The sequence below is a fragment of the Meleagris gallopavo genome, chromosome 1 (genome assembly GCF_000146605.3).
Source record: "Meleagris gallopavo isolate NT-WF06-2002-E0010 breed Aviagen turkey brand Nicholas breeding stock chromosome 1, Turkey_5.1, whole genome shotgun sequence".
Classification (NCBI taxonomy): Eukaryota; Metazoa; Chordata; class Aves; order Galliformes; family Phasianidae; genus Meleagris; species Meleagris gallopavo.
In genome coordinates this window covers 1,431,853-1,448,740 of record NC_015011.2, presented here as the reverse complement: position 1 = coordinate 1,448,740, position 16,888 = coordinate 1,431,853, and the positions used below count along the sequence as shown (strand labels likewise).

The 16,888-nt window shown below is 47.2% G+C and overlaps 1 protein-coding gene across 1 annotated transcript; it reads right to left on the bottom strand.

The window, feature by feature from the left end:
• Positions 1–1,058: 1,058 nt before the first annotated feature.
• On the bottom strand, positions 1,059–15,672 carry SLC35B4 (solute carrier family 35 member B4). The gene is made up of 10 exons (XM_003201823.4): positions 15,433–15,672; positions 11,397–11,510; positions 10,302–10,404; positions 9,131–9,180; positions 8,437–8,518; positions 7,033–7,093; positions 6,134–6,243; positions 5,269–5,344; positions 4,964–5,039; positions 1,059–4,172 (listed from the first exon to the last, which is right to left on the bottom strand). The coding sequence occupies exons 1-10, from the start codon at positions 15,507–15,509 to the stop codon at positions 3,926–3,928; spliced, it is 996 nt and encodes a 331-aa protein (XP_003201871.1). The 5' UTR covers positions 15,510–15,672; the 3' UTR covers positions 1,059–3,925.
• Between the last annotated feature and the right edge of the window lie 1,216 nt (positions 15,673–16,888).

The window sequence follows — 16,888 nt, the reverse complement described above, 5'->3', positions numbered from 1 at the left end:
GGTGTCCTCAGCATCAACTGAGTTGGGGTTCCAGCTCTGATCCAGATCTGAGCCATGGCCCCAAGTCCAGAACGTGGGTACCTCAGCTGCCCAACTCCGCAGGTCGAGATTTGGCTGCCCAACTCACTCACCTGAGCACAATTAGGACTGTTAGTGGATATCATTTATTATAAATGCAATTAAATAGGAGCCTTCCCCATGGCCACCCTTTCCCTCTCCTGCCATCTTCCTCTTCCTACACTCAGCCCAGATCTCACTTAATTTCCCCCATCAGTAGGAACCAAGGCTGGACACAAGGGGACAAGGTGGTCGCAATTTAGGGCTGCAGAGGAGGAAAACAGCCTCCCCACAATTCTGTAGGCACCGCAGATGTGCAGCTCATTATTGTTTTAGCTGCATTTCCCTAGAGCAAGATGGAAGTACCCAAAGTGGATGCCCAGTTCCTGGAAGTGCTCGAGGCCAGGTTGGTGGGTGGTAAGACCATGGCAGAGGGGTTGGAAACGGATGAACTTTAAGGTCCCTTTCCAACCTAAGCCATTCTCTGGTAAGAGGAGGTGAGGGCAGTTGTCCCCCACGAGCACCAAAGTCTGTCACGGGAAGCCCATGGGCACTGAGCAGGCAGATACACAACTGGGGCTGCGTTGATGGACTCATCTATAAATCATGGCATAACCAAGAAAGCCCTACAGCACACTTTGCCACAGGACATCTTGTTGCTGGCATTGTTCCATTAACCATGGCATAACAACTAGCTCGGGAACATCATCCCAACCATCTCCTTGCTGCAGGGGGGTGGATTAGGGAAAAGGGTCCTTTATTGGGCTTTTCCTTCCAGCAGCGTTGCCAAGAAAAACCACATCTCCTGCTGTGTGCCACCAGCACGGAAAGGAGATAAGGCTGAGTTCTCCCCTTGAAGCTCAGCAAGGCTGAATCATTCCTACCTTTCCTCTTATTAAAGGAAGGATAAATTGTATGTTTTCAGTTCCCCAGTAATTTACTGATCGCCGCCAGCTGACTGCCAGAAGCAAAATACACAAGGAGAAACAAAAGGACCCTCGTGTTTTGAACAGGAGATATTTATTTTGTTCAACAAAACCAAACCTCAACAACATCGAAAATACCCCCAAGCCCAACCAGCCAACCCAAAAGCTCTCAATTCAAAGCACTGGTCTAAAAGCATCTTGGCTCATCGCTTTGCCTGCCTCTGCTAAAAAAAAATGTGTCCTATCACTCTATCATTTCTATTGCAAACATAAAACCCAAACAAATCAGTACCCTTATTCTGGGTGATGAGGATTCAAATACTATTTTTGGCTATTGGGGCACTTTTGCAGGAACCTTCCCCTCACCTCACAACCAGAGGAGCTCTCCCACAGCAGGAAAGGAATCGCTGACACTTCTACAACAATAAATATTTGGAAACACACAGAATCACACTACAGACAGTTAAAAAAAGGTATGGGATAACAACAAAAATATAACCCATGATTGATACCTGGTTTGAGGGAATTACAGCTTAAAAAAAAGGAACCCGAACATCTCCAAATGTACCATCATCACACAGAAATGGGTGACAACATGCAATTTTGTCGATACAAAGGGCAACAACCTGGGGAGTAGGCTATGTACACTATGTTACAGGCACTCAGGCACCTGCTCAGCTGTTGTTTTGCTAACTCCTCAACCCAGGCTGCAAAAACCACAGCCACGAGCAAGAGCTGAGCTGCATAGCATACAGGGAAGCTGCTGGGGAATAGTTTCCACATCCAGAAAATCCTTGGAAATATCCCAGTTCTGATAATATGAAAGGTTTTTTCAGGCTCAGGAGAAATCAAACCAGAAGGACAAAACCTTCATCTGGTTCTGGGTGGGATGGGGTAAATGCTAACAGTACACCAATGTTTAACCTATTGCTGAGCAGCACAGGGTCAATGCTTTCTCATTTTTTCCCCTCCCACTCTGCCCTCACTGTGATTAGGCCACGGATTGGTAACAAGCTGGGGGACAGCCACACAGCTGCTCTTAATAAAAATTAGGAATAAAAAGGAGGGGAAGGAGTTTTGGGATGGTAGCCATTGCTTGGGAAGTGGTTGGCATTGGTTTAACTGGGAGGCAGCAAGGGATTGTCTTTGCATCATGTTTGTTTTTCCTTCTTTTCTTTGCTTATTAGCAGTACTCACAAGTATTGCAGGTTTTGCTCTTTCTACTTCTCCCTACACCCAGGGCTGTGCGGTGCTTTGTTGTTGACAGGAGCAGTGCACCACCAGCATAAGCACAGCTCTCATGTTGGAGGGGCTGTAAATACTGAAAAAAGCCATGAGGATGTTGGTGGAAGAATATCAGATTATTGCTGTCCTCCCTTGGCCAAGCTTGATGTGATCAACTTGACACTACTGGATGCTCTCATGGCTGAGCAGGGGAAGCATCACAATGAAGTGACCACGGTGTTAAAGGAAAATCAAGACAATAAAATCCATGCATGTGCTCCGCTGCTGCTCCAAGACCAAGAAAAACAAGGCTGCTCATCAACCTTTGCTCTGCTCAACCGTGAACAGCTCCTAGAACAGTGCTGCTCTTTGCCTAGCTGGAAGACATGCATCCAAAGCTATTGCAAGTTTTCTGTGTGCCATGCAAGAGGTGATGGTATGGGACACTGGTCTGGTATGGGACACTGGTCCTGCACCAGGTGGATGCATAGAAATGTCAGCAGTGAAGCTGATCTCCAAGGAATGGGAGACAGAAAGAAAAGGGGAGGGCTGGGTAAAAGGACAGGAAAACCAGCCCCTTCCCAGCAACAGAAGTAAGTTCAGCTATTCTGGCCCTTCTGAAATTCCTTGGCAATGTTTGTACCCTGAGGTGTGTAGTGATAGGGCAAGGGGTAGCTGTTTTAAAATAGGAGTTAGACTTGGTGTTAGAAACAAATTCTTCACTCTGAGAGTGGGGAGGCACTGGAGCAGACTGCCCAGAGAGGCCGTGGAGACCCCATCCCTCAAAGTGCTCAAGACCAGGCTGGATGGGGCTTTAGGCAACCTTTCTCGTCGGGGTTCATAAAAGGTCGCTCCCAAGCCAAAATGTTCCATGATTCTACACTGGGATGTCCCAGACACACAGGTGATTCAGTACAACTCACTGCAGCTGACTGTAGGTAACAAATTCTCCTGTGGCCACGCTTGGGATGATGGAAAAAGGAGGAAGATGTGGCTGAAAAGTGACCTACACTAAGGACTAGCAGAAGCAGGAACCCCTGACACCCTCCACCTCATTAGGTATCAGCACAACATCATGATATTAGTGACAGGAGCTTGGTGGCTTGGAGGTAAGTCCCCAAAGCCACTCCCTGGTAGAGAGTCTGGAGAAAGTGGAAGATATGGGTTGTAACCAATGTCCTCCCAGCAAAAGTGGTAGGATCAGGCAACAAGGACTCTGTTAACAGCCAGGCCTGGAATTTCCAGTGTAACTAAAAACCTGCTCCATAAACAGCAGTGTCTTGGTGGCTCCCTGGGGCTCAGTCATCCACTACAGTAACCTGGCTATTAAAGGACGGCACCAAATGGGCTCAGGGTTCACCTCAACGAAGCTGGGAGGACTGGAGAAAAGCACAACGTTGGGATCCTGATCAAGAATTGGGTCAGCTTTTATATTACTTTAAAAGGGTTATTTAAATGTGAAGGAGAAGGTGAAGGGCTGGGGGGATGGGGGGGGGAAGCAAAGGGTTGCATAACAAAATGCACCTCCCAAAAGTAACCGTATCCTCCCACCACGACCCATTATTCCAGGCAGGTTCCCAGCAGAGGCTCCATGTTTCCCAGGAGCTTGGCACAGCCAACACCTCCCCTGTGTTATAAAAAGGACCCCCTTTAGGGGGATTTCCTGCTGCTCTGCTCTATAAAACAATAAAAAGGTCCATGCAGTGAGTATCCAGCTGCTATTCCTCCTTCGGCCTCTTCCTCCAGCGGGCCAGGAGGGGCCCGAGGCTGTTCCACACCTCTGTGTACATGAGAGTCCCCACGAAGACAAAGGCAGTGCCCAGCCAGTGCCAGGCCGTGAAGGGGTTGCGGAAATAGAGGATGGAGAAGATGAGGCTGACAAACTTGCGCAGCGTCACCACCAGTGTGACAGTGAGGGAGGTGCACTCTGTGGTGAGGATGAAGACGCCCCGAATGCAGACGTATCTGAGTGGGTGGGAGGTTAGGGAGCATCAGAGCTGAAAAGGGAGGTTCTCCTAGCCTCAGGAATGCAAAGGTTTGGGCATATAGGAATAAATGTCCCTTCCCAGCTCAGCTGTGCTACAGCTCTGAACCTCAGGGACACCCTGGATTCTCAAAATCCCCTTCAGCCTGCTCTATGGGAAAGCAAAACTCCTCCACTACAGTAGCCAGAGCTGATGTGCTGGCAAAAGGTTAATGGCAAATAGGTTTTGCAGTTCTTGCAATGGAGCTAAGGGAAACTAAAATCAGACTTCTCCATCTGTAACTAGCAGTGGATCAGCGGGAGTCCCCTTTCCTCCCAGAAGGGGCAAAGGAAAGGCAGGTAAATGGCTGGTCTCACTGAGGGACCTGAGCAGCTATAAGACACACTAACCTGTCCACAGTGAACAAATTGCTAACTGAAGGGCCCCATTTTCCAGGGTATCTTGGCTTCATCAGACTTGCAGATCTGCCCTTGCTACCTGGGAGATTGCACACAGATATGAGTGGCTGTTATTCCTTCTAATGGCTGGCACAACCACTGTGAGCTTTTACCAGCCAGCCTGGCCCTGGGGAGGTGGTGGCAGATTTCAGCCATCCTGGAAAACGTCGAAGTTCCAGGTTAAATTCCACTCTGTATTTTCCAAGAGTTACACAAACATCAGCTACCACAATGTAGGGAAGGTACCACAGGCTCAGCATCCCCACTCCATTTCACCTCTCCCATCATGCTGCTATCTCCACAGCTTATCTCAAGCTGCACATTGGAAGGATACTGAGTGATGACGTTCATGAGGAGGTAGAACCACATGATTGGCAGGGTCAGCCCAATCACTGGGATCTGGAATGGCTCTGTGGGGAGAAAGGACAAGGAGGTCTCTCAACATCAATTATTTCAAGAAAAATTTATCTGCTGTAGGCATACAAAGCGTGGGCCAGAACGGAGCAAGGCTTGCTAATGCTAAGAGGAAATGCAAGGAGAGAGAACGTCTCTCCTGTCCATGAATGACAAAAGCTTCATCCAGCATTTTCCAGAGGACAGAAAGGTATAAGAACAAGGCTCCACCTATACAACACTCACCAGACTGGCTGAAGAGAACTGCATGGTGGTAGATGTTTGGAGCCAGGAGGACAAAGCCAGGGAGTGGTAATGCATGCTGGAAAGAAAAGGTAAAGGAAGGCATGATGCTAATAAATCATATGAATCCACTCACTTCTCATTCTGAAAAATCAGTCTCACACATCTCTGTGGATGCGAGCGTAAGCTTCACTGCTCTATCCTCACAGAATGTGATCCTTTGGATTTCTGCCCCAGGAATATTGCCTGTTTTTAACATGCTCTGTACACCTATAGCAGCAAAAAAAACCTCCTCCCTCTAGGAAGCAAAGGAGGAGGATGGGATCACAGAACGAAGAATGGCCTGGTTTGGAAGGGACACCAAGGATCATGAAGCCCTCTACCACAGGCAGGGCCACCAATCTCCACATTTAATACCAGACCAGGCTGCCCAGAGCCCCATCCAACCTGGCCTTGAACACCTCCAGGGATGGACAGGGCATCCACAGCCACTCTGGGCAGCCTTTTCCAGCATCTCACCACTCTCTCTGTGAAGAACTTCCCCCTGATGAAGAAGGATCTACTACAGCCCAGGTATACAGACTGTGAATTCCACCATGCAAAGCACTGTTGTAGAGAAGTCACCAGTCTGCTGCCAAGCAGGGGAAATTCAGGAAGCCAAACCTCCCCTCTTTTTAAAATTCACTACATGGGCTGCACCTCCAAAGGAAACTTTTGGGGTATGAGGACTACACATAGCTGAAACCACTATCATTTGAAATAGCTCACAGGGCTGCCTGCATGGATCTGAGTACCAGGTGGGAGGGAAGGGGTCTCTGAGTAGCTCTCTCTGTCCAGTAAATGAAACAGAAAAGATGCAGTGACTCACATTGTAAAAAAGGGCCTCTTTGGAGTGCTTCCCAAACTGCTTGTACAGTGTCTCCTGGAAAATCCCCATTCTTGCAGACATGAGGAGAGCGAAGGTGAGTGCAGCAATACCTGGAAGAGAAGCACAGCCTGCAAGCATTGCTTAAGCATGGCTCAGCTCAAGTCAACCAGCCTGAGGACTCCTGTGATTTGGCTTTTAGTGAAAGAAAAGACTTAGAGAAGACAGAACTCCCAGACTTGGCAAGATGGGCAGAAAACTATTAATGGTCCTTGGGTCACAGGTATCTTATTTGCAAAGCTTGAGATGCCAAGACAGTCCTGAATACATCTTAAAAGCAGGGACACAGCGCTGGAAAATAGAATTGGTAGAATATACAGTTACTTGTAACTATGGATGAAATATCAATCTCAGGTTCCCTGAAAAGCCATCAGTAAATGTAGGCTGGAGACATAAAAAACTCAACTGCCAGACTGTAAAGTGTCCTCCATGAAGCACTGTGCTGAGTCAAAACTTCAAGTGGCAACTACCCCTCTTCCTCACTGCTGCATAGCTCACAGCCTCAGGTACAACAGGCAGGGAGGAATCAAGAAGGTACCTGCAACCATGCCTGACTGTAGTCTCATTCTCTCACTACACTACTACCTTGCAACTATCTTTCAGGTGCTGTATTTGACTTGTTGGCCAAATGAAGAGCACCTCCTTGCACAAAGCTCTTAATGAGTGCCACAAACTCCCACTCTTTGCAAATCAACATCTACTGGAAGCTCAGAGTAACAACACCAGCATATGGACTCCCACCACAGTCTGCTCTGCCCAACCCAGGTGTCCAGGGATGAAACCTCAGAGAGCTGAGCCTTGCCTGCATCTCAGCAGGGGTGGTTGGAGATGTGCTCACGTACCTAGCAGCCACCACAAGAAAACATGGAGTCCATCCTCTTCATTCAAGCTGGAGTCAGATGCCTGGTGGAGGAAGACACAGCAGTCACCATGAGCTACCACAGCTCTGCATTCCTTCAGGCCTGCCTCTACCTCATTCCTGGCTTGTGTTATGCTTCAAGCAAGCCCATAAAGAAAAGAATGCCCACTCCAGAGTCCCTTCCTCAGCTGAATGGAGGTGACAGCAACTACAGCACATTTCCACTCTGCTTTGAGGAACAAACCAGATTCCAGTTAAAAGTATAAATGTCTGATCAAGAAAGGCATTTTTCTTAAAGAAATGCCCTGGCTTGGCCAAAGACCGAACTCTTCAACAATAAAAATAACCAGTGCTGCTTAGAAAGCTCTCAGATGGCCCACTGGCAGTCTCTTCTGTCCACATGTCACAGTGGACACAGAGGAAACAACAAGGGCTGGCCAAGTCCCAGTTAGGTACTAAAACTGGCTTATGGTCAAGGCACTGAGGGAACCAGACCTGTCCATGCTGTTAGCTGATGGTAAAACACTTGGTGGCATGACTTGTCTAAACTCTACGGCTATGGTTTAGGGCAAATTAGATTACACATTAGATTTCTGTAACTCTGCATACCATACGTCATTGTTTCCAAAACCCCACACCTATTAAAAGTTAATCTGGATTAATACAGAGCAAGGCTGTAAAGCACAGACCTTCCTCAGACACCCTGAGGAAGTAAGTAGCTATGAAATGATGGCATTCTTTGTGCTTGACAGCTATCCAGTCTCTCAGAGCTGGATGAAGTGAAACAGGTTTTCACTTGACTGTCACTTTATACCGCTCTCCTGTCTTCAGCTGACAAGATCAGGCTGTGAATGCTGACCCAAATAAAGCCCAAACTGGTGCTACCCATGGATTTTCTTCACTCCCTCCTGTTCTCCAAGCATATGTACTTCATTTCAAGGGTCAGAGAAAGTCATGTTGGAGGATAACAGATTTGGAAAACTGTGAATCCTGACAGACTCTTCCAGGAAAAAGAGCAAAATGAAATAAAATGGCTCATTTTTGTTAAGGCTTTTCCTTCTCCTAACTGTAACACATCGCAGTAAGGGCAAGAGAAAATAGCTCCTAGCTGTTACCTGTGTGGCAAAAAAATAATGGATTATTCTCAGCAAAAAGCAACCTGAGTAACACAGGGTAAGGCATCTGTAATTAAGCCATATGCAGGTGTTTTCCTTCCCTCTGGCCCACTGACAAATGAGGAACAAATAATTTCAGGGAGCAGATCTAGAAGACATCTTGCCTCTCTGTGAACACTCAGGCAAAGGGAATTACTGATGAAGGTGCCCATGGCAGCTCCTCCTGTCAAAAAGTTTCACAGCTGTGACTTCAGGCCCCTTCCAATCCTTACCACTTGCTTTGCAGACATGAAAGTGCAGGTAAAGATCCCCATGGAAACGAGGGCTATGGATGCGTATTTCGACAAACTGTATCTGCACAAGAGAGAAGAGAAACCTCAGTGATCCAGCTCAGATTTACATGGTTCATCTATTTCTCATTTGCTTTGTATTTTGTTCTATTACACTGTTACAGTCTTGGCACAATGGGCACAAACACTTTACCTAATGATGGACATTGCTGGGGACAGAAGGCCAACTTAATGAGCAGAGGGGCAGAGTTCATAAAAAAGAAGAAGCCTGGACACGCTGGTGTGTTATCAACACTGTCTTAGTCAGAAAGCCAAAACACAGAACTATTATGAGCTGCTGTGAAGAAAGTTAACTCTATCCCAGCCAGAGTCAGTATACCAAGTAGAAGAGAAGTAAATGTGAGATGGAATAGGAAAGAAATGAGCTAACAGTGGTGTGCAGCCATGTTTAAAAACTCTCATCCAATCTACACTTGCCTTAAGTGAAGGAGTGAGGGGCAGTGGGAGTGTTGAAAAGGACCTTTTGGTCTAGGCATACCCTGTGCTGATCTTCACTATCAGTAAAACAAGAATATTTATGAGGAAAGGGGAAGGCACTTAACATCAGTCAGGATTAAGTCAGTGGCAGTGCATTGCACGATGGTGTAAGATGGTAAGAAAAGTGCTTGTGATTTACCTTTTTTTCAAAATGATGATACCTAGAGCCATGCTTGCTATGAGAGAACCCTGGGGAAAGGAAAAGACAGAAAGAAAAAAAACAAAACAGAAGGTCAGCATGATAGAATTCCTTGCACTGGGGCACCTGCCTCAGACAAATAACCTTGAGCTCAGTACAACTACCATGAAAACATCAAGTGAAATGGCAGAACGGGATCAGGGAGTCTGACAGGGTGAAGGGAGTCTCACTTCAACTATCAGAAAGGGAGAAATCAAGCCAAGTGTTTTGGGAACAAGGATGCAAACAGGCTCCTAAGGTCTCCTGGCCCATGGACCTTCCCTTTCTTGGCCCACTCCCAACACTCCCTGTGCTACAGAGCAGCACGTAGCCAAACCACTGTGTTTTTAATTGGGAACAGGAGTGCAGCTGTAGAGATTGACTGCAGAGCTGCAATACACAAATCTCTCATGGTTAATGCAGGACAGGGCTCCTGCAGCACTGTCTGTTTTTCTTCTTTTTAATGCCTCTTGATTGCACGTATCTCAATGCTATGACAAGTTGTGGAAGAAAAGCCTCCACCCAGCAGATGTGCCCAGCAGATTTTGTTATTCCTAGCAACCAGGGCTCTATTTTCTTTGGTTTTAATAGATATTTTTAGTCAGACACTCACATGCAAACACTTAAGTGAAGATGCATTTTAATAGCATCTTCCAAAGCAGAGGCCCAGGGAGGAACATATGGCCAAATCCATCCTCTCCAACCTAAGGCATTTAACAAAGGCACCTACTGCAGAACATGAACCATTTTGTTTAATTGTGAGGTGGAAAGGAAAGCTGAGTCCCTCTGGCCAGCAACTGAGCCCATGCATGTCTCACAGACAGAGCCTGGGCTTGGTTTTGTCATTCTTACTTCCTCATCACCTCAGGAAAGATGAAGTATGCTTCAGCTTCAGTTTCTTCATTTGTCTAGGGACATCTAATGGTTAAAATTATGAAAGTAAGACTTAGAGCTGAGCTATCACAGCATGGTTGCTCTCCCCACAATTAAGTGGAATTATTTTTGCACAGGATTTTGTTGTCCTCAGGAAAAAAAAACTGGTGGAAGAACACATGCACCAGAGAGAGTGCTTGCAGAGGTGATGGGGAGAGATGTCACATGAGGTAGGAAAAGACAGCATGGCAGTACTCACTGATCTGAAGATCATGTGCAGTGGCATGGCAATATTTAAGTTCAAAGCATAGTTATTCACCACACTGACAGTGAAGAACATGGCCACCATGATGAGGTAGTACCTGGAACACAAACACAAAGTGAGGTCAGCAAAATCAGCCCACAGCTGCGCATGTTGGGACACACCTTGAGAAGAGAAAAGTGGTACAAAGAGAGGCCTGGAGCTGTGCAGGAACACTAACTCTTGGTCTGTGACAAGAACAAAGAGATCAGCACAATTTGGATGCAGGAAGAAAGTGAAATTGGAAGTGGGCTGATCTACACCAGCTCCCTTTTGCCAACTGCAGAAGCAAAGGGGAGCTGAGGATACCCCAGGCTGGAATCTCTTAGCAGGACTTCCTCCAGATCCCTTTCACCAAAGGACTATGGTTTAAGACAGGGCTTGATTTGAGGAGTTTGATTTCTGCCAGCAGGCATCGCTACCCTGAACAAAAGAAGAAATCATTCAAACCTAGGCTGAACACATTCATGGTCCCACACTTAACCTAGGGAGCTCCTTGCTGTCTTGCAGCCATGAATGGCACTTGCATTTAGCATGAGGATCTCTGTCCCAAGTGCTGAGCACAGCATTCTGCTGCAGGCGAGGCAGTCTGTTAAGGAACCCCACAAAAATTCCCCATGTCACATCAATTACAGAGTGCCAGAGAAGAGAGCATGAATATGCCAGGCTATAGCTGGGACAAATTAAGCCCCGATGCAGAAGAGTGAAAGTGAATCCAGCTAGATTTCCAGTAAAGCTCTCCCTTCCACATCCACTGCACGAGGCCCCAGAGAGACAGTGAGCTCTTCAACCACAACAGATTCTTAAATGTACAAAATATTGCCCTGTTTCTCAGACAGGTGCATATCTGACAGCAATTTCCTATTAAGTATTCTCGATAAAAAAGGAATTTGTATTTTACCAGGCATGACAGGTTCTCAATGAGGCTTTGCAAATGCTGCAGAATGGATAGGATTTGGACAGGATAAACGGATAAGCCATTTTATTAAACACTTCTTGAGATAACATAGCCAGTCAATTTGCAACAAGTGAAAACATTCAGGTCCACTTTACCTCATTGGTATGGCTGGCCGCTTCCTCCCGAAGTTGGCTTCGAAGATAAAGCCTTCCACTGCAATAAATAGGAACTGGGAGAATGTCACTATGTTCCCACATCCTGGAAACTGCCTGCAGGTGTGGAGAAGAAAGACAAGCATAAGAGCAATGTCACAGAGCACAGTGCACTGGGGCTGTAATAAAATCTGGCTAGCAGCTCACAATCTCACAGCGAACATCAGCCTGGAGGGTCTCCACTGTTTTATCTGTCCAGATTCTCATACTGCTTTTGTTAAGTGCTTCCCTGCAGGCACTGACTCACCTGTATTTGTGTAGATGAATGTGCAGCAATCCTTTCCCCTTTCATTTCCAAAGATGAAGGAAGCAGCCACTCCCTTCATGGCAGACACAGTGAAATAGGTCAGGAAGTGAAAGAAGAAATTGCTCTGATTTGGGCCTGCATAGTGTCCCACCATGGTATAGGGTGTGAATGCACAACATCAAGCACTGACGTAACCATACTGAAGCAGGGTCTCCATTCTCATGGGGAAGTGGTTTTGACAGGGCTCTCTCACTCCATGCATGCTGCTGTGTGTGCTGCAGGCCAGGTGAAACGATGACAATGACTGCAAGGAAGGCAGCAGGATTTCTCATAACCCCTATTTCCACCAAGGGAAGGAAGAGCTGAGGTGAGGCTCATGTCAGCACAACAAGGCTTTATGGCCTTGGTTCTGCATGTACCCCATCCCCATAACACACAAACATCAGCTGCTTTTAACTCACTCAGCAAACTTCAGCTTCCTGCCCTGCTGCATTTGCTGTAGGCAAGGAGCCTACAACAGCTCATCACTGGAACCCAAAGAGGTGTCAGCACTAAATGCCACAGGACAGACAGCAAGACAGTGAGTTTGCTAACACAATGTGCTTTGCACTGAAGTTTTCAAACACCACAAGGTACTGAAAGGCACAAAATGGTGTCTGACCTCAAAGAAGAGACCCTGGTATCTGAACAGCCTGCTGCAGGCTCTGCCTTCTTCCTAAGAAGTTTCTACGGAACAGGAGATTTCCCAGCAGGCACACTGTCAGCTGTTGAGAGGCTATGAGATGTCAGATGATCAGAAAGCTTCTTGTTATTTGCAGCAGGAGATGCAGGGAGGACTTCTCCTTCCTCTGCTGCAAAACAGAAGCTGAGGCCAAGGACTTAACGGAAGCAATGCATGCTGCCAAGTCCCTGCTGCACCAGCATGCAGCTTGCTCATGTAAATATCCTACCACCAAACAGCTCCTGGAAAGGCCATCTTTTCCCTGTATGTTTCATGGCACCAGCCTGAGTGCCACCCCTCTGCCCACCTGCCAATTCCATGTTTTTCAGAGATCAGTAATCCACAGAACTCCAATCCCTGCTGTCCAATGTGGTTAAGAGGTTCAGAAGTTGCATGATGGAATAGAAAACAGAGTGAACCTGAGACAGAAGCCAGGTTGCATGAGGGAAAAGGAGACTGAATCACAGACAGAGGCCACGCTACAGGATTATAAACCACATCTCTGCAGGAAAACATAAAGCAAGAGTAAACCTGGACTGAAAACAAACCAAGACTGTTTTCAAGCACTAGCTTTTGTTTCCTCCCAATTCATAGATCCTTGCATCCAGCTGCTTGCTGTACATATCACCTTACATTACCAATACAACGTTGGCAGAGGGTTCTGTGTTGACAGATAATAAAAAGGCAAACAACAAAAAAACCACCCCAAAATAAATAAACTCAGGCTGTATCCACCCATATGCTTGACTCACAATCCTAGCACACTGATAGACTTAAAAGAAACAGCAAGTTGTCTGCGTATATCAACCAAAGAAATTCTTCAGCTGTAGACAGCTGATTGAGAGACCCTCAGAAGCATCTATGATGCTTCCTAGGATTGAACTGCCCGGGCTATCAGCATCTAGCAGCCTCAGCAGACGGTGGATGACAAGCGGAGAAACCCTGCTGAGATCTAACAAGCAGTGCTTCAAACATCTTTACAGGGAAGACACCTCCCAAGGACAAGACTTCAGAAGGTCACATGCATATCATGGGCTTTCCAAGCAAGCCTGTATGGCTCAAGGACAGTCCCACAGCATCAACAAGGAAAGGATGCCAGCAGAAAAGGCTCTGAATGCAGGAGATGGGAAGAATTGAAGTGTTTCTTGCTCTACTCAAGCCCCTTTTCTTCAGACAGCAGATTGCTTGGCATGCTCTTGAAAACATCCAACAAGGAGTTTTCCTGCCCTCCCTCTTAGGGACCCACTTCACTACACCAAGAGGGAGCAAACCTGTTTGTTTGGCCTGCTTTACATCACTTTCACAGCAACTGAAGCCCACTATTTCTTGTCCTGTCTCCTCTTCTCCACAGCCATTTTCCAGGCATTTCAAGTCTTCTGTCTGTCCTTCAGCATCTTTAGATTAAGCAGTCCTCATTCCTTTACTCTTTCCACATGAATCCCAAGCAAATTTCTTTCAGTCACCTTTGTCATTCCCCACTAGACTCTGGTTACTGCATTTTTCTGTTGCTCAGCTCCAAGATCTCCTTTCTTATAGGCAGGTTCATTTTCAAAGCCTCTTCCCTTCAGACAACAACAGCAAGACCCAAAGAAACAAGCAGTACTGCCTGTGAACTGAAGGTGAACAGGGGAAGGGAGGACACAGGAACTGGACTGTTAGGAACAGGGGAATTTCTACAGTGGATATGAGGCAAGGCTCAAGAGCTTACTTGTGAAAAGCTGCTTTTCCTAGATATATTTGAGCAGCCTTTGAGCAGGGCCAAATGGCTGAAGGAAACAGAAGTCTGGTGGCAAGCAAATGGAAAAGCACCAATCCCAAGCTCTTTTTATCTTGGGGGGGTGGGGAGGAAGGGTCATTCCTTCTCCTTCAGTTGTAGCACAGATTAGAGCAATCCTCAAGAGGAAGGGCATATTTTGTTATGTAAGGTCTCTCCCTCCAAGAACTGCTTCTTGATTTATCCAGTGATTGCTGAGTGATTGTGCAACCTTGTGTTACTGGTCTTCCACTTTGAAGCAATTAACCCTACTACTGGAGTACTGGGTTAATTTTCTCACTCCCTTTTCTCTAATAATCTGGGACAATGATGGGTGGGGAGGAAGTAAGGACAGGCTTATTATTTCTAAAGCCTGGGCACTATTATAGTGCACATGGCCAACAGTCAGTCAGGGAATGCCACTCCATGCTGACTAAGTATGAAGGTAGAAACACAACCAATTTAATCCTTATTTTTTCCAGTCAGATCTAGCACTTTTGCTGGCAGGCTTGACCTGGAAACCAAACCAATAGACCATTGCTTCCTCCCTCAGGGTGAGGAAGGTGATGCAGAGCTCAGACAGATCCCAAACATCAGCCCTCCTTTCCTTGCCTCCATCACGGTGAGGAAGGTGATGCAGAGCTCAGATGGATCCCAAACATCAGCCCTCATTTCTCTGCCTCCATCAGGGTAAGGAAGGTGATGTGCACAGCTCAGACAGATCCCAAACATCAGCCCTCCTTTCCTTGCCTCCATCACGGTGAGGAAGGCGATGCAGAGCTCAGATGGATCCCAAACATCAGCCCTCATTTCTCTGCCTTCATCAGGATGAGGAAGGCGATGCAGAGCTCAGATGGATCCCAAACATCAGCCCTCATTTCTCTGCCACATGACAGTTCACCTTCACCGTGAGAACTCCTCATCCTCGCTGCCTTGGCTTTGCTGCCACGTGAGGCTGTTGAAGATGGATGGATGGCATTGCCTTGGCTTTGCCTGCTGTTCCTAGCCAGCTCCTGTGCATTTTCTCTTTGGGATTTCCACTCTATGAGGAGCTGGGAGCAGAGAGAATGGATTGAAGGGACATTTTGGCGGTCCCCACATCCGTGATGGGATGCTGAGGCATGCCTGCACCAACAAAACCAACCCAGGCACGTGTAGAGCTGGACAACCCCCATAAAACCATAAAACCCATCACTGCCATTGCAATGTGCACCCAGGCTCCGCACCTCCCCCCCCCTTCATCTCCCCTCGCCCTCACCTGACCAGCAGCTCCAGGAACACCACGTTGCTGCAGCAGCCGCAGAACACCAAACACACCGCCAAGGCCGGGTGCATAGCGCAACCCCAAGCAACGAAGCGGCCTTCCCGGGCCTCCACCTCATCCCGTTCCCGGGCCTCTGCCCCGCTGTCGGCCCCACCACCCCCGCTTCCTCCCGGCCGCCGGTAGTTCGCTCTCCGCCCGCTGCACGTTCGCAATCACCGCCGCTCCGTCACCGTCAGGGCTACAAATCCCAGCAGCCCCCGCGGCGCCTTCCCGTCTCCTCCCATGGGGGTGGACGCGCGGAGCATGATGGGAGTTGTAGTTCTACGCCGGTGGGGGGGCGGGCTGTAATGGCGGCGCTTATGTGGCTGATGAGAACGAGTAAAGGAAACGGGCTCGAACGCCGCTCCCCGCCGAGGAGCAGCTGACCGTGGCCGTTTTGGGTTTTACATAATGAAATTATTTGCTGAGATGTGGAATCGAGCTGACCCGATGGTGTGATCCTCTGAGTGTATTTTGGGGACCTGCTAAACCCAATGGCACCGTGAGGTGCCTATTGCTTCATGGAGAGGACAGAGGAAAAAATAACATGTCCTGCTTGTATTCCTGACCGTGACACATGCAAGAACCCATCCACAGTGAATAATTTACCCTCATGTCTCGGTGCTTTGGCTTCTCTCATCAAGGGTGAAGACACTGTTGTGTCAATGATGGAAGGAACACAAATCAAAACAGTGCAACTGCTGATAAGGTTGGAAAAGAGCACTGAGATCATCTACTCCAACCATTGACCTATCACTGCCATGCCCCATCCCAGAGATCCTATGATTCTATCATTTTATGATCCTGTCCCAGTAGATGGACTCTCATCACGATCCTCTTCAGAATCTTCACTGCATAATAAGTTGTCATCCCATCGTCCTTCTTCAGGCTGGAAGGGAATATCAGGTGAGAAGACTGCTGGAGTTTTATGTGAACCAAACACCAAGCATGAGCCTTCAGCAGCAGTTGGGTAATGGGAAGGACCAGCAGTAATTACAGACAAAAGATCCATTTCTGTCTGCTCTGGAAACTGATTGTAAAAAGAAAAAAGAATATTGAATTTCTACAGATATTTCACAGTGTGTTGTTGCTCTCCTATTCTTCATCCCTGTTCCTAATGTGTGGGTGTTTTTTTTTTTTCATTCCTGATCCCTGTTCTTGCATTCCTGCAGTTGGGGCACTGTAAGTTTAATGTTATTAACACAGCTGTGTATGTATATTCATTATGGATGTAGGGTCTTCTTTCTAAGCTTGTGTGGAGCCTACTGAGATGTACCAGCATTTGTCCAAGACCTCTATGATCAAGTGAAGCCGGAAGGATCAAAAAGTGGGATTTTTGTCCTGTAGATGTTTCATTTTGATTTTAATAAAGTTTTTATTTGAATCAGACCCAAATTTTTTATTGTTTCTC

Coding starts and splice junctions, on each gene's coding strand:
- SLC35B4 (XM_003201823.4), bottom strand. CDS start 15,509: ATGCACCCGGCCTTGGCGGTGTGTTTGGTGTTCTGCGGCTGCTGCAGC. Junction 8,519..9,130: donor ATCATCATTTTGAAAAAAAG/GTAAATCACAAG, acceptor TCTCTTGTGCAG/ATACAGTTTGTCGAAATACG. Junction 6,244..7,032: donor TTTCTTGTGGTGGCTGCTAG/GTACGTGAGCAC, acceptor CTTCTCTTCCAG/GTATTGCTGCACTCACCTTC.